Source organism: Penicillium subrubescens, assembly GCF_028828155.1.
Source record: "Penicillium subrubescens strain IBT 31985 chromosome Unknown utg000010l_segment0_segment0, whole genome shotgun sequence".
Lineage (NCBI taxonomy): Eukaryota > Fungi > Ascomycota > Eurotiomycetes > Eurotiales > Aspergillaceae > Penicillium > Penicillium subrubescens.
Window position 1 is genome coordinate 481286 of NW_026643160.1, and position 22190 is coordinate 503475.

General features: G+C 49.3%; 7 protein-coding genes across 7 annotated transcripts; 2 read left to right on the forward strand and 5 right to left on the reverse strand.

The window, feature by feature from the left end:
- Positions 1 to 1694: 1694 nt before the first annotated feature.
- N7473_011381 (uncharacterized protein) lies at positions 1695 to 6193 on the forward strand (the record flags this gene model as incomplete). The annotated part of the gene is made up of 3 exons (XM_057157320.1): positions 1695 to 2799; positions 2852 to 3534; positions 3665 to 6193. The coding sequence occupies 3 exons, from the start codon at positions 1695 to 1697 to the stop codon at positions 6191 to 6193; spliced, it is 4317 nt and encodes a 1438-aa protein (XP_057003170.1).
- A 1531-nt stretch (positions 6194 to 7724) lies between these two features.
- Positions 7725 to 9387, reverse strand: N7473_011382 (WD40 repeat domain-containing protein; the record flags this gene model as incomplete). The annotated part of the gene is made up of 3 exons (XM_057157321.1): positions 7725 to 8582; positions 8643 to 8806; positions 8865 to 9387. 3 exons carry the CDS (start codon positions 9385 to 9387, stop codon positions 7725 to 7727), a joined length of 1545 nt encoding a protein of 514 aa, XP_057003171.1.
- Positions 9388 to 9594: 207 nt separating this feature from the next.
- N7473_011383 (inositol phosphosphingolipid phospholipase) lies at positions 9595 to 11070 on the forward strand (the record flags this gene model as incomplete). The annotated part of the gene is made up of 1 exon (XM_057157322.1): positions 9595 to 11070. The coding sequence occupies one exon, from the start codon at positions 9595 to 9597 to the stop codon at positions 11068 to 11070; it is 1476 nt and encodes a 491-aa protein (XP_057003172.1).
- Positions 11071 to 11891: 821 nt separating this feature from the next.
- On the reverse strand, positions 11892 to 15189 carry N7473_011384 (uncharacterized protein; the record flags this gene model as incomplete). The annotated part of the gene is made up of 2 exons (XM_057157323.1): positions 11892 to 14715; positions 14768 to 15189. The coding sequence occupies 2 exons, from the start codon at positions 15187 to 15189 to the stop codon at positions 11892 to 11894; spliced, it is 3246 nt and encodes a 1081-aa protein (XP_057003173.1).
- A 563-nt stretch (positions 15190 to 15752) lies between these two features.
- thiA (thiamine thiazole synthase) lies at positions 15753 to 16802 on the reverse strand (the record flags this gene model as incomplete). The annotated part of the gene is made up of 2 exons (XM_057157324.1): positions 15753 to 16399; positions 16460 to 16802. 2 exons carry the CDS (start codon positions 16800 to 16802, stop codon positions 15753 to 15755), a joined length of 990 nt encoding a protein of 329 aa, XP_057003174.1.
- Positions 16803 to 16974: 172 nt separating this feature from the next.
- N7473_011386 (uncharacterized protein) lies at positions 16975 to 17454 on the reverse strand (the record flags this gene model as incomplete). Its single annotated transcript, XM_057157325.1, has 2 exons — positions 16975 to 17117; positions 17412 to 17454. The coding sequence occupies 2 exons, from the start codon at positions 17452 to 17454 to the stop codon at positions 16975 to 16977; spliced, it is 186 nt and encodes a 61-aa protein (XP_057003175.1).
- Positions 17455 to 18497: 1043 nt separating this feature from the next.
- Positions 18498 to 21866, reverse strand: N7473_011387 (uncharacterized protein; the record flags this gene model as incomplete). The annotated part of the gene is made up of 6 exons (XM_057157326.1): positions 18498 to 18604; positions 18662 to 18823; positions 18912 to 19973; positions 20033 to 20435; positions 20497 to 21774; positions 21837 to 21866. The coding sequence occupies 6 exons, from the start codon at positions 21864 to 21866 to the stop codon at positions 18498 to 18500; spliced, it is 3042 nt and encodes a 1013-aa protein (XP_057003176.1).
- Between the last annotated feature and the right edge of the window lie 324 nt (positions 21867 to 22190).

Genomic DNA, 22190 nt, shown 5'->3' on the forward strand with positions numbered 1-22190 from the left:
CCGCGGTCCTCTTGACTTGTCTTGCTTTGCATGTTTCACTTCAACTTCTGTCATGTATCAACTTAGTAATCAACGATCCGGAAGAGGAGTCTGTAATCAACCTTGCAATCATCATTTGCTAGCTCTAATCTTGAACCCTCTAATAAATTTCCATTAACATGCCAAAAAAGGAGTAGAAAAGATAACCACTTAAAAAGGTGGCTATGTACAGTTAAAAAACTAAATATTCACGAGAAACGGAACCAGTATGTTTGGCTTGGGGCTTCTCGCACGACATGGAATGCCTATCCCCCGAATATGCTTCAGCTTGCCGTTTTTCAGAGGATCTTTTTGAATATCTGTTGAAACTCCATTTTTGAGGAGCCTAGGTTTCTTCTCATTCTATCGTTCAAACTTGTGATTAGTAAAACACCTTCGAAAATCAGTCGGAGTCTGAAACTCATAGAACACTACTACAAGAGTTAGGCATGCATTACTATGCACAGAAGTAGTTGAACAATTTCTTGTGTCGTGCAAGAAGCCTTAACGATCGAATTACTTCGGAAACGCGGACTAGGTGGAATACCACCCCCGAAAGGGTAGCAATATTGAGCTTGGTATTGGCACCTGATGATGGTTCTGAGTACCAGAGAGCACACCACATCATTTATGTGAAATTGGAATACATAATATCACTGAGTGATGAATCGAGATATATATTTCTTAGTTGCATACGCCTCTAGCGTTGAGTTGGTCCCCATAATGATTGTTGTCGACGAGCGTATATTGCCCGTTTAGTCTTGGGCCGGGTAGATCGGCAGAACCATCGGTTGCTATCCGGCAAGCCGGCCTGCGCCATGTCTACGTAATTCGGCCCTTGACGGGATCTCTGACCCATGGTTACTATTCGGTAGATCTGTTTTTACTTTGAAGAAAGCAAAGCTCGACCTGATGTGCTGATCATTGCGTAGATCTTCGAATTTGATGAATGTGTAAGGCACTAAGATTGCTAAATTGGACTGATGAACGAAAGGGCCATTCGTTCATGGAGTATTCTACAGCAGTTATCCAATTTTTTTGAATATTGGAATCATTTGACCAAAATGATCTGCTGGTTGTTTATCTGATTATTAACTGAACATGGTTATGCCGCAGATCGGGTTGATACCGCGGATCCGAGGTAGTTTGGCCCCGTCTGTCTAGGCACCATTGAACCTAGGAGGAACATGAAACCATCACAACAAGTTACCGATTGGCCGTCCCTGGCGGCTCAACTTAGTTCCCTATCTCGGCATTCAGGCCGAGTCCTATCATTGAGCTGTCAAACTTCCTATTTGGTTATTTTGACAGTGCACGTTCTCCACATCAACGGAAACTCGGGTGGCGTGCCGTTCCAATTATGCCCATGAACCTATTCATAGTGGAAACAGTATAATAGTACAGCAGCACTTTCTAATACTAGTCCCGATTGACTGAATCTTGAGCGGAATCTGCCAGAGGCGTTCGCTGGACAGAGATGCAAGTCCACAATGCCGTTTACAAGCCCCTCGCTCCACTATCTTCAGGGCTCGTCGGATCTAGAGGACGGTTCCTGGCTGAAGATCCTATTGATCCGAAGGCACTCGTAGATCTTATAACTATACCCTTGCGCTCTATTCCCAAGCAAAATATTTTTCGAGACAGACCAATCTCCACTCTTTATCCTCGCTTCCATCATGGAGGAACACTCAGAAGAAAAAGAATATGACAGCACCTCACTTCCCGGAACAGCCACTGAAGAAGGGAACGGAAACTATTTCAATACTCTTACTGTCCCTGAAATCAACCTTCGAGAAGCGAGCAGCGCTGAAACCCTAACTCCTCATCCCTCTGTTGTTCCGCCGCCTAAGAGAAATCCAGAATGGCATATGACACCACAAGTCATTCGGAACGCCGAACGTGATGAGGCAGCTGGCTTCAAGAAACGCGAGCTAGGAGTTACTTGGCATGATCTGTCGGTCGAGGTTCTCGCTGCTGAAGCAGCAGTCAAAGAAAACATGATCTCCCAGTTCAACGTTCCTCAACTCATCAAAGACTTCCGCCGCAAACCACCTCTCAAGTCGATCTTGTCGAACAGCCATGGATGTGTCAAGCCTGGTGAAATGCTTCTTGTCCTTGGAAGACCCGGATCTGGATGTACTACGCTTCTCAAAATGCTTTCCAATCGCCGCGAGGGATATAAGAACATCGCTGGAGACGTACGATTTGGAAACATGACACCGGAAGAAGCATCAAAATATCAAGGGCAAATTGTAATGAACACTGAGGAGGAGCTTTTCTACCCTCGGTTGACAGTGGGTCAAACGATGGAGTTTGCTACCAAGCTTAAAGTCCCCTACCACCTTCCCGGCGAAGCCAAGAGTGTTGCCGAGTATACCGCTGAGACCAAGCAGTTTCTCCTGGAGTCTATGGGAATCGCCCATACTGCCGATACAAAGGTCGGCAATGAATTCGTCCGAGGTGTCAGTGGTGGCGAAAGAAAGCGAGTGTCCATTATTGAGTGTTTGGCAACCAGAGGTTCTGTTTTTGCTTGGGACAATTCGACAAGAGGACTCGATGCTTCCACGGCCTTAGAGTGGGCCAAAGCTCTTCGCGCCATGACTGACGTCCAGGGTCTTTCTACTATTGTAACGCTTTATCAAGCTGGAAATGGAATCTATAATCTCTTCGACAAGGTTCTCGTCCTCGACGAAGGGAAACAGATCTACTACGGCCCAGCATCGGAAGCTAAACCATTCATGGAGAACCTTGGATTTGTTTACACGGACGGTGCAAACATCGGTACGAGAACTGATTATTCCTTTGTCGTTTCTTTACTGACTTGGCTTTCAAGGTGACTTCCTCACAGGTCTAACTGTTCCGACCGAGCGAAAGATCAGACCTGGCTGGGAGAACAGATTTCCCAGAACGGCCGATGCGATTTTGAACGAGTATCAGAACTCGGCGACATACAAGAATGAAGTGTCTCTGTACATATATCCCGACACTCAACTTGCTGCCGAGCGCACAGAGGCATTCAAGGAATCTGTGGCCTGGGAAAAATCCAAACACCTCCCCAAGGGTAGTGATCTGACCACTAGTTTCTGGGCCCAGCTCATGTCGTGCACGGCCAGACAATACCAAATCCTCTGGGGCGAGAAGAGCACGTTCCTAATCAAACAAGTTCTGTCGTGTGTCATGGCTTTGATTGCTGGATCGTGCTTCTACAACTCTCCAGATACTTCTGCAGGTCTCTTCACCAAGGGCGGTGCCGTGTTCTTCTCTTTGCTATATAACTGCATCGTCGCCATGTCTGAGGTCACGGAGTCTTTTAAAGGTCGTCCTATCCTGACAAAGCACAAGTCTTTCGCCATGTATCATCCAGCCGCTTTCTGTCTGGCGCAGATTACCGCAGATTTTCCCGTTTTGCTATTCCAGTGCACAATCTTCTCTATTGTGATCTACTGGATGGTTGGATTGAAGCATACCGCAGCAGCGTTTTTCACCTTTTGGGCTATCCTTTTCACCACTACTTTGGTAAGTACTGATGTACAGGCGTCCCAAGACAATGATATGCCCCCTATAAAAGTCCCACTCCTTGTATCTGTTTTTTGGCCTGTCTTTTGGCACGTCCATCAACATGGACTCTGAGCTAACTATATTTTAGTGCATCACTGCGTTGTTTAGGTTTATCGGTGCTGCTTTCAGTACTTTCGAAGCTGCATCCAAAATCAGTGGTACTGCGGTCAAAGGAATTGTGATGTACGCAGGATATATGATTCCTAAGCCCCAGATCAAAAATTGGTTCCTCGAGCTATACTACACCAACCCTTTCGCTTATGCATTCCAAGCGGCCTTGACCAACGAATTCCATGACCAACATATCGACTGTGTTGGGGGAAATCTGATTCCCAGTGGCCCTGGATACGAGAACGTTGGGTCAGGCCACAAATCTTGCGCTGGGGTGGGTGGTGCCCTTCCTGGCGCGGATTATGTGACCGGAGACCAGTATCTCTCATCCCTTCGCTACAAGCATTCCCAGATGTGGCGAAACTTCGGTGTTGTCTGGGCCTGGTGGGGCTTCTTTGCTGTTTTGACGGTTGTCTTCACCTGCTTCTGGAAATCTGGAGCTGCATCTGGTTCATCGCTTCTCATTCCACGTGAGAATCTCAAAAAACACCAGGTTGGCAATGATAGCGATGAGGAGGCCCAAAACGAGAAGCGTGCGGCTCGCATCACTCCGGATGAGCCAGTTCAAGTGGATGATGAAAATCTTGTTCGCAACACGTCCATCTTCACCTGGAAGAACCTTACTTACACGGTCAAGACACCAACTGGCGACCGAGTTCTCCTCGATAACATCAACGGTTGGGTGAAACCTGGTATGCTCGGTGCTCTCATGGGATCTTCTGGTGCCGGCAAAACGACTTTGCTCGATGTACTCGCGCAACGCAAGACTGAAGGCACTATCAGAGGCTCAATCTTGGTCGATGGTCGCGAGTTACCGGTATCTTTCCAGAGAATGGCAGGATACTGTGAGCAGCTGGATGTCCACGAGTCGTACGCCACTGTGAGAGAAGCGTTAGAATTTTCTGCTCTCCTTAGACAGTCTCGAGACATTCCGAAGGCAGAAAAGCTCAATTACGTCGAAACCATCATTGACTTGCTGGAACTACACGACCTCGCCGACACCCTGATTGGTACCGTGGGCAATGGTTTATCTGTTGAGCAGCGAAAGCGTGTCACGATCGGAGTAGAGCTCGTCTCGAAGCCTAGCATTCTAATCTTCTTGGATGAGCCTACATCTGGTCTTGACGGTCAATCCGCTTATAATACCGTCAGATTCCTTCGGAAGCTAGCGGACGTGGGCCAAGCAGTCCTCGTCACTATTCACCAACCTTCTGCTCAGCTTTTCGCTCAATTCGACACTCTTCTTCTACTCGCCCGAGGTGGAAAAACCGTATACTTTGGTGACATTGGCGATAACGGAGCCACAATCAAACAGTACTTTGGTAATTATGGGGCTATCTGTCCCCAAGAGGCGAATCCAGCAGAATTCATGATTGATGTTGTCACCGGTGGTATTGAAGAAGTGAAGGACAAAGATTGGCATCAGATCTGGCTTGACTCTCCTGAGCAGCAGGAGATGATCACCGAGCTGGACAGAATGATCGCCGACGCGGCTAGCAAGCCACCAGGTACTGTAAACGATGGCTATGAGTTCTCGATGCCACTATGGGAACAGATCAAGATCGTCACTCAGCGTATGAATGTCTCTCTCTTCCGCAATACGGCCTACGTTAACAACAAGTTTTCGCTTCACATAATTTCGGCAATGTTGAACGGATTCTCTTTCTGGCGACCTGGCCCCAGCGTGTCAGCTTTGCAGCTCAAGATGTTCACGATCTTCAATTTTGTCTTCGTTGCTCCAGGCGTCATCAACCAGCTGCAACCCCTCTTCATCCAGCGCCGCGACATCTACGATGCTCGTGAGAAAAAGTCCAAGATGTATTCTTGGGTCGCTTTCGTCACTGGGCTTATCGTTTCGGAGTTCCCGTATCTCTGCATTTGCGCTGTTCTCTACTTTGTTTGCTGGTACTGGCCCGTCTGGAGATTGCCCCATGACTCTGACCGCTCCGGAGCCATCTTCTTCATGATGTTGATCTACGAGTTCATCTATACCGGTATTGGTCAGTTCATTGCTGCCTATGCACCGAATCCGACATTCGCGGCCCTTGTCAACCCATTGATCATCAGTGTTCTCGTTCTCTTCTGTGGTGTTTTCGTTCCATATGATCAGCTGAACGTGTTCTGGAAGTACTGGATGTACTACCTTAACCCTTTCAACTATGTTGTCAACGGCATGTTGACTTTCGGTCTCTGGGGACAGAAGGTAACTTGCAATGAAAACGAGTTCGCTGTCTTTGATCCGACCAATGGTACTTGTGGCGAGTATCTGGCGGATTACATGAGTGGTAAGGGCAGTGGAGTCAATCTGTTCAACCCAGATGCTACCTCAGGCTGCAAGGTCTGTGAGTACACAACTGGAAGTGACTTCCTGCAGACACTCAACGTCAACCATTATTATTATGGATGGAGGGATGCAGGTATCACTGTCATCTATGCTATTTCGGGCTATGCACTTGTGTTTGGTCTGATGAAGCTCAGAACCAAGGCGTCAAAGAAAGCAGAGTAAATATTACACATCGAGTTCATTTCGGAGTGAACCAAGGTTGAGACGGAGGAGATATTAAATTGAATATTTGTACATAGAAATAGGCTGCATATAGATAGACATAGAAATGGGCATCAGCGATTTTGGATTTTATGATTACCACAACGAGCCATGTTGGCCTTAGCTCGGGAGTTGCTCACCCTTGCGCATCATCTCAATCATTTGCCAGTATTATTATTAAGTTAGTCAGAACAATAAATTGTATGATCCTGCGATGACACTTCTAAGACTCACTTGGGCGATACTGAACCTTATTTGGAAACTTTGGACTACTCCGACGCCGAATTCGAAACGGAGCTATCAACTAACTTCCACCCTAGCGGCACGTTGCTTCCTCATCATTCAAGAGCGCGATAACACGATATTTGCCTGTGGGTAACCCGGAAGAGCAATGACCGAGAAACAAAGTGTTGCGAAGATGAACCCTGAGGGCTTGGAAGAATGGAAAGCTGCCCAAATTAACCGAAGAGAGGAATACCTAGAAAAGAAACCTGGTTGCAAGGACAAACTCCACCCATGGGCCCAGTCAGTTATAGAACTCAACATACAGCTGGTTCAAATAGTCCAACGGGAGCAGTTTGTCAAGGGCGAGATTGACCGATTGATGTCCTGTCCAGGGTCGCGAGAGAAGAAAAAGATACGAGCCCCGCACGACGAAGCAATTAAGCTCAAGCAGCAGTATTGGCGTCTTGACAAAAAAGTTTATATTCTCGAGGAGAAATGTCCCTTCGCGCACTTGATGAAAGGTCATAAGGCACTGCATAGCCAATATGGATGGCACTTGATTAGTGATTGGCTCCGGGACGATTGTGTTAGACGAGAGGGGTGCTGCGGCCGAAGCTGTAAATGCTGCAGTGAGAGGCCGCCAGCTCACGATAGGTTAAAGGGGTGGGGTCACTGTACAACAGAATGTGGGTGTTGCAACCGCGTTCGAAGATTTGAACTGGGGAAAAAAGACCAAAAGTTATTCCAAACTGACTTGAATATCGAGAATTGGGAAACAGGCCCTTACAGTTTGAACATATGCCGGGCTTTCTTGTGGGGACTGAACTAAGGAGTGAAGAAGTAGAAGAAATAATAGGCCAAGTCACCACGAGCCCGGCGAATTGCAACAAAGGCAACATTCTTAGTTATACCGTCATCTTTGACGGATTCTTTCTATTTGCTCGTGAGTCGGACGCAAAATCATGTATCCGAGGATTGACCTATGGACTATTGCTCAAAGACTGTTTGCACAAGGATTCAATTAAAGCAAAGGAATCTTGAAAATGAAAAGGTTCAAAACTCGAAACGACACCCGTTACATGCTATGCTATGATGAGCAAAACCCTGTCCCAGAACTCAGTTCAATGCATCCCATATCCCATATCCCATTATTCATACATGCATCCACATAAGCTCCAAACACCGGGTATTTCCAGTCCCAGAAAACAAAAGATAAACCGCCTATGCAGATGCGAGAATTGTTAAATGAAGAAGAAAACTCCGAGATTCATGTCATCGTCACGTCCTCCGCAAGCGCTGGAGTCGTCTCAGTAGAGGGATCGGGTGGAGCATCAGTCATTTCGTTGTCACCGTCATCATCATTGTTGGTAGCAATACCGTTTTGGACAATGGTTTCAGTGACAACTTCGACCGGAGATGCGCCAGAGCCATTTTGGCCTTGGTCCTCGGGAGTTTCCTCCCATACGCGCACGGTCTTGTCGAGACCACAGCTCACGAGCATACGCTTGCCATTCAGCTTTCCCGTGTGGACGCCTATGACGACATCGGTATGACCTTCAATGCGCTGAAGGATATTTTTGCTGACAATGTCCCAGCAGAGAATTGCGCCGTCCTCACTGCCGCTCACGGCAAAGGCCAGGGGTGGGTTATGCTTGGCGTCTGGAGAGCCATAGTAGCCAAAACAGCCTGACAAGCTGTACTTTTTATTGACGTGGCCCTGGAAGGTTTTGATAACGCGGCTCTCAACGTAGTTCCACATGCGCACACAGCCGTCCAGAGTCCACGCTAGAATGTATTTTCCATTTGGAGAGAACTTGACGCAAGTGGCGGGCGGGTTGTCTTCGTGCACGAGTGTCCTCAGGCATTGGCCACTGTGGGTGTCCCAGACACGGACGAGCCCATCCAAGGCGCAAGACACAATAAGGGTGCCGTCATGTACAACATCGATGCCGGCGACGGGGTCAGAGTGCGCGGGGAGGGAGCGCATGACACGTGCTCGTCGGACGTCCCATACGAAGACAGCTTCATCGTATGAGCCGCTGACGAGAATGTTGCCCTTTGGTGCGAATGCGATCTGGTAAACATAATTGTGATGGCCTTCGAAAGTTTTTGTGTGTGCTCGACCCTGTGACAAGACTGTTAGTAGTGATACGGATAGCAAGGCCAATGAGCGTAATTGACTCACCGTATTGACGTTCCAGAACCGAATTGTCTTGTCATCGGAGCCTGAAGCAATCCACTGCCCATCGGGGCTCCAAGCTAATGTGGATATGCCGGCAAGGTGGCCCTCAAATGTATAGATCAATCGGCCAGTCAATGTGTCCCAGACCTTGACAGCAGCATCGGCACCTTCAGGAGACAGTGGTTAGTCACCGATTGCCAAGCAGTAACATGTTCAAATACAGACCTCCACTTGCAATCATCGAGCAATCCGGAGAGAATTGGACAGCAGACACGCCGCGCAGGTGTCCCCGAAGCACAAACTTCTCCTTGTAATTGAGCCGCTCAGGCTTTGAGGGTGCCTCGACCGATGGGACTGGTGTTGAAGAGCGGTCAGACATATCGTCTCGCACTGGGGCGAGAGTCTCGTCGTCGTTGCTTATCCTGTCCTCATCAGACCCTCCATGAGATCGGTCATTGCTGCTGGAATCGGCGTGACGATCGATAGGTGAAGGGCTTCGGCGGCCTCGAGAGCCGCGCCAATACTCGTCCGCATCGACAGCCAGCTCATCCGAGCTCTCCGATTCTCTGTATTGTCTTTCCTGGTGTTTTGAGCGTTGTGGCGTGAATGACTTCTGCTTCGTCCAGCTTGATCGCCGGAGCTCGGACTCGTCAACTTCGGGGCCCGCAGCCAATTCGTCTGACGACGAATCCGCAGCGGGCTGGTCGCGGGACTCTCGCCGACGAGTTCGGGGGCGCGGGCTATCCATGAGAAGATTGAGGCAGAGAAACGGCGAGTAATCGCAAGACGAACGCGCCGACTTAACTCCATCGCAGCTGCGCGAAAATAAAACCGATCGCGTCTCCGAAGGCGGTGAGCGTGACTACCCGCTCATTTACATCACCGATCGACAGTCGACAGCTCCCCTCAACCGTTGCATACCGATTGAATTGCACGTTTACAGCACACGGCTGAAATGGCCTCCTCTCTGCCTCCGAGTGAGCCTTTGAGTGAGCCTCCGACTCACATTCGAATCCTCACCCTTAATTGCTGGGGTCTAAAGTACATCTCCAAGTATCGCCATGAACGTCTGTCCGAGATTGGGCGACAGCTGGCTCTGGCCGACCCGCCGCCAGAGATAGTGGGCCTTCAGGAGTGCTGGACGCAGCAGGACTACGAGAGCATTCGAGACCAAACCCGCCACATACTACCATACGGCAAATTTTACTTTGGAGGAATATTCGGCGCGGGACTGGCCATTCTATCAAAGTGGCCTATCGAGGAAAGCAGCATGGTTCCGTACCCATTGAATGGACGACCAACAGCTTTCTTCCGGGGTGACTGGTTCGTGGGGAAAGGAGTCGCCTGTGCTAGGGTCCGATTTGGACCTGGGGTGGCTGATGTTGCTGAGGTCTTCTGTACACACTTGCATGCGCCGTACGAGCGCGAGCCGAACGACTCCTATCTATGCCATCGCACTGCTCAAGCTTGGGAGATCTCCAAGCTCATGCGTGGCGCTGCTGAGCGTGGACATCTAGTCATTGGTTTGGGTGACTTCAACATGCTACCATCTTCCTTTGCCCACAAGTTGATCTCTGCCCAAAGTCCTGTCCGTGATGTCTGGCGCGAGCTCCACCCGGACTCGTCCGTTGGCGCCGCCATTGATGACGTTGAAAAGGCACGGAACCGACCAATCCCATCAGCGGAATTCAACTTGATCGAGAATGGTGCTACTTGCGACGGTGCCTTCAACACATGGCGCTGGTCGAAAGCTCTGCAGAAGCAGCTCGACAAGGGTGACGATATTCCTGTAGACAAAGATGCCCCCGACGCTCGCGCCAAACGTCTCGACTATATCTTTGTCGGTGATGGCGGTTACGCCCCGGGTTTCCCTCCACCACGCTGGTCCGTCGAGTCTGCACAGGTCGGCATGACCCAGCGCCATCCCACTCTCCGCTGCTCCTTGAGCGACCACTTCGCCGTCGAGGCTGTCATCACTCGCTGCGCTGAAGGAACAGGTCCTTTGCCATCAACTCAAACCGAACCAGCCCCATCACCCACCGAACCACCTCTTGAAAAGACGACTTCTGCCTCGTTCGCACCAAATGCCGCTCTGTCTCCACATACATACGATCTCATCATCGAAATGATTCATGCTTACGTGCGCCGCGAGCGATCACAGCGTCGCTGGCGACTGATTCACTTCATTTTGTCTGTATTCATCTCTATTGGGTGCATGATCGGCGTGTGGTGGGTCGGCAACCGCACCTATATCGGGTTCATCTTGATCCTGGTCAGTACGCTGAATTTCGGGGCTGGCATTCTGGATGGATTGATTGGTGGGCTGTTCGTTTCGAGTGAGCTCCGTGCTCTGAAGGAGTTTGAGTGGGAGGTACGGAATGCCAGAAGTCTGGTCCTGGCTGCAGAGAAGGGTCGTCCTGGAAGCTCCTAGTAGGAGAGTGCGCGATCCCTATATTCTGCGTTTGTGTTCCACTAGTTCTTATTATGACTTCACATTGTACTATACTGTGTAGCTTAAGGCCCGGCATTGCGCCGACGGGTCAGAATAATACATAATTTCCTGATCAGATGTCAACGAACTTTAGAATATCGCTAAGGTCAATATCACCTGGCAATGGGCTAACATCTACTTATCAAGGTCTTCTCCAGTGTACTGGGTATCTACCTCCAGGTCCTGTTAGCCATATGTCTGCTTAGTCAGGGGAATATGCCAAGAAACTGCATGTTTGCACTAAACCTCGATAAACTGACTCTTTTACGCGACTAATAATAATAATGTCATCCTATCGAGGGTTCGGTCATCAACCATTAGAACCCCTGTCTATGACTTCGTACATTCAATCATCACCCTTACTTCTTATGTGCGAGCAATGATTGCGTTTCGTAAAAGATTCGAGATCACTAGAGACCTATCATCCACTGTCTGCTGGTCTGTCAGACCGTTCCTTTGCTCTAGGCAGCCTGCCATATCTGCTGTGTCCCGGCAGCTCTTGTCCACTACTCCATCGGCATAAATCCAGCCATTTATTCACTGTACATCCAATACATCTGATACCTCCATGCCCCTCTTTTGATGCGCACCTATTCACATACGAAACTACATTTGTGGTGAGGCTGTCTACGCAGCGAGCAACTTTGCTGACGCCGTAGAAACGAATTTATAGGCAAAACCTGGGGAGGGTATGATTGAGATAGTATCATTTAAACATTGTATATCCGATCTTTGGAGGTTAATTGGAATTTTGCCATGGTTTAGCTGATTCGGAAAGCGAAAGGCGTGTCCAATCGTTCGGAGGGAGTGATGACACTTTCGAGGGCGAGGCACAATGCGTATGCACGAGTCTGACTGAACTTGCCCGCAGCCACAATTGCCTCAAGGGCCTTCGAGATAGAGCCTCGTTGGTGAATAATTGTAGGTCCATACACGGGCACCACTTCTGATTGGTCTCCTTGAACCCTCTTGCCTGAAAGTTTGGCACGGAAAGCCTCCATGTTGGACGGTCCCACCAACTCTAGAAATTCCAGTAAGTCAAATACCACTCTTTCTTCTGTTTCACCCTTATCTTGCCATCTGTCTTCCCAGGTGTCTTTCATATCACTCCCTGGTTTGTCAAATTCCCCGAACGAGGGAAATATTCTCACGACAAACTGAACATTGCAATCAACATTGCATAGCATGAACTCCTCCAGACATTCCAAAAATCGAACTTTCGAGCGTTTAAGAGAACCTGAGAAGAATACCTCGACTAATCTATACAGAAATATTATCCACACGGAATTGGCAGCTTGGGAGGCTGGTATTGTCGTCATCTCTTCCCAGTTGTTGTCGAAGGGACGGATCGGTTCCATGGGCACCATCTCTGTCGGGGTCCGCCCTTCATGGAGAAGCTGCTGTACTAATGTGAGGCTGCTGGATTGAGCGGCAACAAGCAGTAAATTTGGTCCTGAGATCAGGTTCTGCTGTTTTAATTGCCTCATCAGATCGGGTGAAAGAAACTGCTGCAGTTCACGGCACACCACCTCGCATAAGAAATCTGGAGAATGATTTGACTCCCTTAAAGTGAGCCACGTGCGACCGACGCGTTGCAAGTTTTCACCCCAGATATAGCCTTTGAAATCCGAGATCTCATCTGCGGGAGGGATTTCTGTTCCTCCTTCCGTCGCTCGGGCATGATGCTGAATAATATGGCTGGCCTCTTCAAAGAATCGCGATGGCACGTCGTAGCCACATTTTATATGGGCGCTCTCCATCACAGTGAAAAGCCTATGAACAGCCACCCTGATAGCGCCGCCTTCTCCACCAAAGTTCCCCCATACTCTGGGTCTGTAATCATGCAGTGTGGGTAACGCAAATTTGAGTTCTGCAAGCAACAAGCGAAATATTCCTGGAATGACTTCAAACTCCGGCATGCGGGCTTGCATTTGAGCTTTTCGGGTTTCCACAATGTAGTCACGAGCACTGCGATGGAGAAATTGCACTTGGAAGCTAAAGTAGTCGTGTCCGTCTTTCTCACGGCTGCGTTTTCGGGACATCTCGAGTATGCCCCGAGAGAGGCGATCCAACAAGCACGAAACACGCTCGAGTCGCTCGTCAATTTCGATCTCTGTGTATGATACCATTGGGAATTCACCAGGAAAACCCGGATCATCAAGATCCTCTAGCCATGAGTATGTGATCGCGTTCTGAACTATCGGCTTCCATGCACAGAAATTGGCAGTCGTTAAGAGAAACAATTGGTCCGACAGAGGCTGATCGTCGGGGTCGATGGAGCCAAGAATTTGATCGAAGAGCTCATCCAGCCCCTTGGGCAGCAACTGAAGTTTTCGCTTCAAATCCTTCTCGCTGGCCTGATATCCAACACTTTTCAAGAGGGAGCGGACAGCCAGTCTAGCCCAGAGAAACACCCCATCGGAGGCGTTCACAATCTCGATCGCCAGGTCTTTATATGTATCCTTGATGCGATGGAAATTGGGGTCTTTTTCGAACATGGCCATAGTGAATTTCAAAATATCCTCCCGAGTGAGTTCGTGGATACTAATCTGGTGATTCAAGTCATTCGCGAAGGATTGGACAAACGGAACATGAGGACGACTGCTGACACAAAGCTTGAAATTATCTGCTTGGGCTGTCCAGGACTGTAGATCATGAGAAATGCGCCAGTGGTCGATCTCGTCGCCGTCAATTTCGTCCAGACCATCAATAAAGAAGCAGAAATAGCTTTTGGAGGAGCTTGCTTCCTGGATCAGACGATTGAACGCTTCTTTGACTTCATCAAAATGTATAGGGGCTGCCAGCAAGCTTTTATCTCGCCAAATCTCAGGGAAGAGCCGAGGAATCAGATCAGGCTTTTGCCTGCATGTTTCAAACAGCAAGCTTCGATATAGACCCTCCAGAGACATCTGCTCGGTATCGCCCGAGTTCCAGAAAAAGAACCGCACAAAAATCAAGGGACGACCGCGGGCCCAGCTTTCTAACTCTTTCTTGACCCGAGAAGATTTAGCAAGAAACTTCATCAATGTAGACTTCCCCGATCCCGCCTTCCCCGATATATGGAAGATGTGACGGCCGGAGTTGAGCCAAGTGAGAAATTCCTGTCGAGTACGCTGTCGCAAGGCTTCCTGCTTCATTTTCTCTTTCTCGTGATCCTTCCTTTGCTGAACCCTCTCATCACTATTGTCTTGGGGACCAGCAGGTAGATCAATTTGATCAATTGTCGGTTGTGAAACTTCGTCAACCATCCATGCGAAAGTGCTACTTTCGGCCTTTTCAATGCTGCCCTCGCGGCTATACATGGACTTAAATGCCAGCCGCTCCAGGACCTTATTTTGATGTGACAGAGAAGTCGTCACGGACTGAAATTCTGACAGCAAAGCTCCCAGTTCGACGAGCGGTCCTTCTTTTGAGTCGTGCAACCTCGCTTGAGCCGAATTCGACTGGATAGTCTCAACCAGTGTCGAAATAGACTCATATAACTCGTCTAGTTCGGTGGCTGTTCTATTCTGGAGAGCCTTACCCTCACTTCGAAGAGCCTCTAGCTGGCCATTGACGAAATGATTCTGCTTATTGGCATTGTGACTAAATTTCTGTTAGTATCCCCTATTTTACATCATTCCGTCATAGGACAAACCTGAACATGACCTGCAACCTGATCAGAATCTGAGATTGATACCCTTGTAGCCGTCGCTCAATCATCTCAATTTCCTTCTCTTTCCGCACGCTGTGCCACTTCACCATCAAGCCCTCCCATTTCGAATTCTTATTCCCGACCCTCAGCCGTCGGAGAATTTGGTAGAGCTCTTCTGACAATTCATGACAATTCGCAGCCAAGGCGCTGAGTTGCCTTTCGTTTTCAGTCTTAGCGGGGGCGTCTGTGACCAAATTCTGCGTAACAACATTCAAATCTTCCACCAAAACACTTAGGCGCTCGTTCTCAGGGGTCATTCCAGTCGTAGAAGACCGGATCTTATTGACTCCAGAAATTATTTTGTAGGAAAAGTCAATGAATTGGAGGACATTGCTGGCAAGGCCAATAGCGGTGACGGGATCCATGATGTATCCCTCTCGACGCAAATGCAAGGCAGGCGGTGCGAAGATATTGTCAACAACGATACAGGGCGGGAAGGAAACGAGATTATGTGCACGTCAAGCAATGTGCAGGGTGCAATTCGAAGCAGAGGAGACCGGCGCAGCTACGGGGCCACTTCGCCCACATGAGGGGCAGACGTACGTTGCCCCGCAATTCCAGTGGCCGCACAGCCCCGGTATTTTATAGTAACGCATCAAAGGCTTCGAAGACCCTTTGATAATGCCTGTCGGAAACTGGCAATAATGTGAACCCCTTTTAACCTCTCTCCTCATAAATGTTTACTACTCCTTAAGTCTATAGTTTTTTACCGTGTGGGTCTTGCCGCAATAATGTGGGCCAAGATGGCATAATAGAGAGTCACTCGGAGAGTGGAGGCGGTTAAACAAATTTTGCAACGTACTGTAACTGCACATAACGAGCGTGGAGTGCATTGATATCGATACCAAAATAGCTAGTTAGACCGTATTCATATCCCCGGCCATCAAATTGATCATCATCATCATCAAAGTTTCAAGTGAAACCGAACTTACTCGGCACACTCACGCTGGCGCTCATTGAAGACAGCCAACGCCTCCTCAGCAGCCTTAACACCACTCATAACCATAGCGCCGAAAGTAGGGCCCATACGGTTGAAGCCATCAATCTCAGACAGCTCCATACCACCAATGATGAGACCCTTAGTGACCTCACGGGTGTTCTTGACGATGGCGTCCTCGGCGGCGTTCATGTCCAGACCACGCATACCACCGAGCTTCTCGATGGTGTTCATGGAGACGAGACGCTTGGCGCAGAATGCGCCGAAGGGGCCGTCGTGGCCGGTGGTACTGATGATGATGGGGGCGTTGATGGTGTTGGGGTCCATGCAGGAGTGGTCGTCGTGGTGCAGGGTGACCAGAGTCCAGTTGACGACAACACCGGCGATGCGGACGGAGTCGCCGTCGGGACGGGTAATCAGGTCTTCAACACAGGTGGCGTTGAAGAGCTTGACGTTGGGGAAGGCCAGCACACGCGACAGCAGGGTCGAGGTGAACAGGGCGGCGTGCTTGACAACCACGAAGTTGGGGTTGTTGGGCTCCTCCTCGAAGGGGACGCCCAGCTCATTCAGGAAGGCATCTGCGGGACGACGCAGGACCATGGCGGAGAAGAGCTGGCCACCGAGCCAGGCACCGCCACCTGTGGGGTTCAGTTAGAATATGTCCGGTTGTCTGGATTGTTAAGTGTCCATTGACTAACCAGGAGACACGGAGGCCTCAAGAATGGCAATCTTCAGGTCCGGACGGGCCTTGGCCAGCACGTAGGCCGTGCTGAGACCACAGGAACCAGCACCGACGATGACAACATCGCTCTCGGCATAGTTGTCCAGATCCTGGTAGTAGCGCCGGGTCATGGCGCGCGAGACCTGGCTCTCGCGGATAGGGGCGAACTTGAACTCATCCCACTTGCCGCCGAACTGCTCCAGAAGCTTGCTCTGGCCCTGACCGGTCAAGGTAGTGGAGCCCGTCTCGGGGACGATCACCTTACCCTTGATGCCGGTGGGGGCAACAGTAGGCTCATAGATGGCAGCGGGGGGAGACATAGTGGGTTAGGGATCAAGTCGGGGAAGTGACTTGAGTGCCTTTGTTAGTTTGGTACTTCAATTGTAGGGGAGAGAAGAGGGGGAAGGCATGATCCTTTCGCTGGTATTATCCAGATATCAAGTTATGACCGTATAATCTCAGAACGAACCCACGTCGATGGCACTCTCGGCTTCAGCTAGCAAGGTAGTTGGCTACCGGCACTGGAGAGAATAAATGCCACCAACGTGAAGAACGAACACCGGTCCACGCCCAGAAGTTACCTGAGATACCTTGATCCCTGAGAGATAATGTGCCCAGCCAAAGCGTATCCATGGCTTCCCAGTCGGATGGGAGGGGCTGTATGTACTTGACCGATTGGGATCTGAACAAGGTTAGCTCTGAATGTTATGGGACGAGGGCTCATAGTTACAGTAATAGCTAAAAGCTGTTTCTTGAAAATCTGTAACTTGAAAGAATTGATGAAGAAAGGAAGAAGAAAGGAAGATGGAAGGTGAGGGGCAGGACAACCTTATATGCGACCGAACCCCACCTTCTCACATACAGTACTACCTATTACCTTTCCAGTCGGTGTCATCACCCCTCCGACTCTCTCCGACCGGTGAACTCACAGGGGATCGATTGTTGATCCTTTGATCGCATAATGACGTTCATGATTCGCTTGTTTCCCGATTTTGGCTTTGGGATATGTTTCGTCTTCTCCTACCCACGGTTGTTTGGCGCGTTACCCATGGCAAACCAGACAGAAGCTCTACGCTTAAGCCATAAAGGGTATTAAGATACTTTGACTACTACTAATAAAAAGCCAATTCGAATTCCTGTCGTGCTCTTGTTTACTATGGAAAGTTCATGCTAATTCCCTTCTTGACTTCTTCGCTAAGACCGAGAATAAGCGTCCATCTGCACACATCGGATTACTGTGCTCCATGGAGTCTCGAGAATCCACCCCGACTTCGGCCATCCACAATACGTAGCATTCTCTTATACACACAATAAATAACCAGTAATGATTGTTATTGGATGGGTCTACATCAGAGCAAGTTATAAGCGATTTTTTCAAGCTAGACGTCGTGCTTGGTTCTACTGTATACAGATGCTTCTCGGATACCCCGGAGGGGCTGCGGGTCTATCGAGGCGTATTTAGACTTCTCTCGACCCTTCAAGGTTGTCTAATTTCTCTCCTTCTCGTTTACGTATCACTTCGCATAGCAAACGGCCACTCTAGTTCGAAATCTCTACTTGACTATTTCTTCCTAAAAATTGAGTCTCACCCGAACTGCTAGATTTGAGGTACTGAGGTTGAAGATTGGAGCGTGTGATACGAACTCCAGCCCCAGAGAAGACAGGCCCATGTTGTGATCTATGGGGATACCTTGTAAGACATTGCGGGTAGCCCGTTCGATAATCATCCGGATCTGAATCCTGCAGAGCATCAAGCCGAAATACCCTATGTCTTATTGGTCGTCTTTCCCCGTAGGAAGGATTCTCCGCGGCAAATGCAGTGAACGCTCTAGGAAAGTAATTTAGGAGCATATGTAAAAGACCGAGTCCCGAGTCCATGGGCTCAAATTTTTTAAACCAATGTTGAGGCTAATTTAACAGTCGATTCGTCACCGAGTGTAACAGCTCCCCAGGATAGAATTTAAGAAAAGTTGTTCCTGAAATTCACCGAAATATATCGCGAACAGTCATCTAGATTACACTCTAACAGCACCAACTAACTCCCCATCCGAAGCCGGGAAAATGCGACCCAATTCCGACGTGATTTGAACGATCTCATTCGACAATTGGCGACTTACGATGACTGAGGTGTTGTGCGTCAGTAAATCTTGCTTGATGAATCCTATCGCAGGAAACTTACTATAAGCGTAAAGCAAGACATAGTCTTCATCATTCGTCACTTGAGACACCCCCTTGTCTTGGCGGTATCGAGAGATCTGTGCCAGAAGTTCGTCTCGGGAGCGCTCTACATTTGTAGGGATATTGCTGAATGTATGCTCGGAATCCATGGCTGTAGCTATGCCTGTAGTAGTGGTGGTGTGTTAGTAAGGAGGATTGGTAGAGTGCTTTTGGGCTGGAGGGGGATGGATATTTGGATTATTGAAACTTACCGGTTAGTAAATTACCAATGCACTCAGACATTCTCTGTCTCGCAGCGGATGTATGTCTCAAGAGAGAGGTCTGCCCCTCAGAAGGCGCAGCGAGATTGGCCAGAACTAGGTCCAAGGAATGGAAGTTGTCCACGATATCTCTCGTCCAGTGAATGACGTTGCTGTAAGCAGCATCTGGGAATCGATCTCTCAATTCGAACTCAGAACGTGCTGACGTTTGCATAGGTTCGAGCTGGGAGAGGAGGTGCTCGATTTCAGCCTTGTCGCGGGAATTCATATACAGAACAGGGGTATCTGCATCTCCTCGGGATAACGTATTCAACGGGTCGGATTCCCAAATGAGAGCCAGTTGAAGCCACAGCGACTGCAGAGTTTCATCGAGTTTTGTTCGTGCGCGAATCGGCCATATGCCTCGTGTAATGATGATACCCCAAATGTTGCCTGCGATGACGGAGATAACTCGACGGAGAACAATCGAGGTTATGTCAAGGTGTTCAACCTCGTCGTTTGGATCATTGCGATCAATTTGCGAGTGAGAAAAAGCGTAGAGAACAGACAGGTTGTAAGTCAGTAAGATAAATCGCCCCATGGGGCCTTGACCTTTGACGAGAATGACGTAGAAAGGCCCAATGGCCATGATAAAGCCCGTGAGAGCGAGCCTGACTGCATCTCCGCCTGCAAGGTACCAAGCACCGATCGAGCAAAGACCGCCAAGACATGTACCAAGGAAACGAGCAAATCCCGTGGTGTTTGATGCACCGATAGTCATGGAGCACACCAGCATGTAGGAGACAAGACCCCATTCTCCTCTCCAAGACAGATAGATTGGTCTTGTCACGGATATGAAGGAAGGCAAGGCATAGAGCGCTGCTCCGATTCCTACTTTGAGAGCGAACTTGATCTCATCCTTTCGAAGAAAGTCGAACAGTCTCACAACATTGTCAGTGGCTCTTTGATGCCGTGTCCATCCTCGGCATATGGTTTCGGGCTGGTCACGCGTACTTGAAATTAGTTGTGATCGTCGAGTGCTGGCTGTGGTGCGGGCACTTGTTGACAATGAAGCTAACAACACATATATCAGTGACATAATCCTTGGATACCAATGAGTTTGGGTAACTTACCTTCAGTGGGATCATTGATCACTGGTCCTCGATGAGCCGGCCACCACGAAGGACGCAGCCACTCCCATGACCTTCCGTCAGGTCTCTCATCCACCTCAGCCTGCAGTTCCTCCAGACTCAATAACAGCTCTCTCAGTTGCTCACTGAGCTCAAGTAGTGAAACGGAGAAATACTCGCAATTAGCGAAGATCTCCTCAAGACTGGCCTTGTCCACCTGAACAGGGGATATCATCTCCCAATCACGACGAAGCGAGGAAAAGGCAGCATGTCGGGCTTCACGGTAAAGGTCAACTGTTCCATTGATGCGTGTGATCACCGCGTGGTCAATCGAAAGTTGATAATCGGGCGCAGGCCCAAAAGAAACTTCTGCAAATATCTCCTTTAGGCTATGAGCGAGTGATAGCTAAAGATGATAAATTAGCTTGGGGTCGGGTTTTTGCCGACGGGTCTGTGAATATACGTACGATTGAAACTTCGAGGCCGGATGTTAGTTTCTCAAAGATTTCGGCAGGGGTATGAGTTGAAGAGGACTGTTGTCCAGCATCGGTGATCAAGCTTGAAGATTCACGGTCCAAGTCCTGTGTGTCTGTCCACGAGACAGCTTGTGGCTCACTCTGTAGCCCCCAATTTTCAGAGGTGGCGAAACCGGACGATTCATGTCCTGCGGATGAGAGTCTGGATGTTCTTGTGTATTTAGTCGGCGCAAGTAATCTGGCCTGCAAGGCCACTGCACTGCGCAGACCTCCTAAGCCATGTGTGATATCTTGCATTGAACACACGAGCCGTTTTTCAAGAGCGTGCTCTCGCTTCGTCCCAGCCACGTGGTGTTCAAGTCTAGTCTCGTCAAGTAACTTCTTCAGCTGACCGAAGACTTTGTCGTGATGTGCAGATAGCTTGGTAAACTCGGCCGTTTGAAGCTCACGGTCTGAGCCGCGGAGAAAACTCTCGGTGATGCTCATCAACGTTGCCGTCACCGTACCAGTCAAAGTAGAGAGGTCACCACGGAATTTCTTCCGGGCAGAAACCGGCAGAATCAACAAGGACACGGCTGTTGAAACTCCAACACCCAAAAGAAGCATCCTGAGAATCTGGGAAATCTTGGTGAGGGATAAATCACCTGTCTGCACAGCGCCTTCTTTCGTGATAACAAGAATGGAAGCTAGAGAAGCCAAAGAACACGCAACATTGACGAGCGGGTCCTGTAATCTCTGTTTGATCCATCCGATAAATCCAAATCCACCCATGACGAAGACGACCAGCACCACAGCATGACCTAGCTCGATCAAGTCATGCTTTCTTTGAATAGTGATGGTCACCCACATACTCGACAACGAGAGGAAGGTCGCAAACAGGAAAGCGACGAAGGCACATATCAGCGCTTTGTACATTCCACCCTGCGATCGAGCTGGGTGGAAGTAGATAGTGATGGTAGCGACGAGATGTTTTCCATATTGCTTACCCAAGAGGCTTCCAATGAATGGTATGAAAACTGCCAGAGATGCAAGTAAATATGCAAGGCTGCATTTGAAGATGCCAACCGCGTGCTCAGAAGCAATCAACACTTTGGCCTGGCGCCATGCCCGTGATATTTGTCGGAAAACTCTCGTCGTGAGCCGTTCTTGCTGAACCTCTTCGTTGCTTAGGAGGAAGGGCTCAAGTTCCTCATGCTGGTCGTGAGCGTCGGGGCGCATATCGAAGTCTTCCGGGTGAGGCGGATTCGCAATTGGCGTAGATTGCCGCGCCTACCAAGATCAAGACAGACCGTGAGTAAATTCCTGTACTATAGCATGTGAGACTTGCTTACCCCAAAGAGGGAGAGACCCCTGGACGCCATCACACGGTAAGATCACCACCATCCAGCTTTGAGAGGAGTGTCTTCATCGAAATCAGGCTGCGTTGTTCCTGGACAAGAGATCCGCTTTGGTCTCCACCTCCGCGGGATTTCTCCCCTCTTTTTGCCACCGCCTTTTGTTGGCTGCTCCGCACTAGTCCGGATACCGTTGACTTGGCAATCATACTAGGCCTAATCGAGTGCCTGGTATTTTGTTGGCTTCGGAGGAGCGATAGCCAAGAGGAAATCTTGACTGTGAGAGGAGTCCAGTCTGGACCGGACTCAAAGTCGTGCATTTTCAGAAAGGATGATCTAGATTTCAATTCT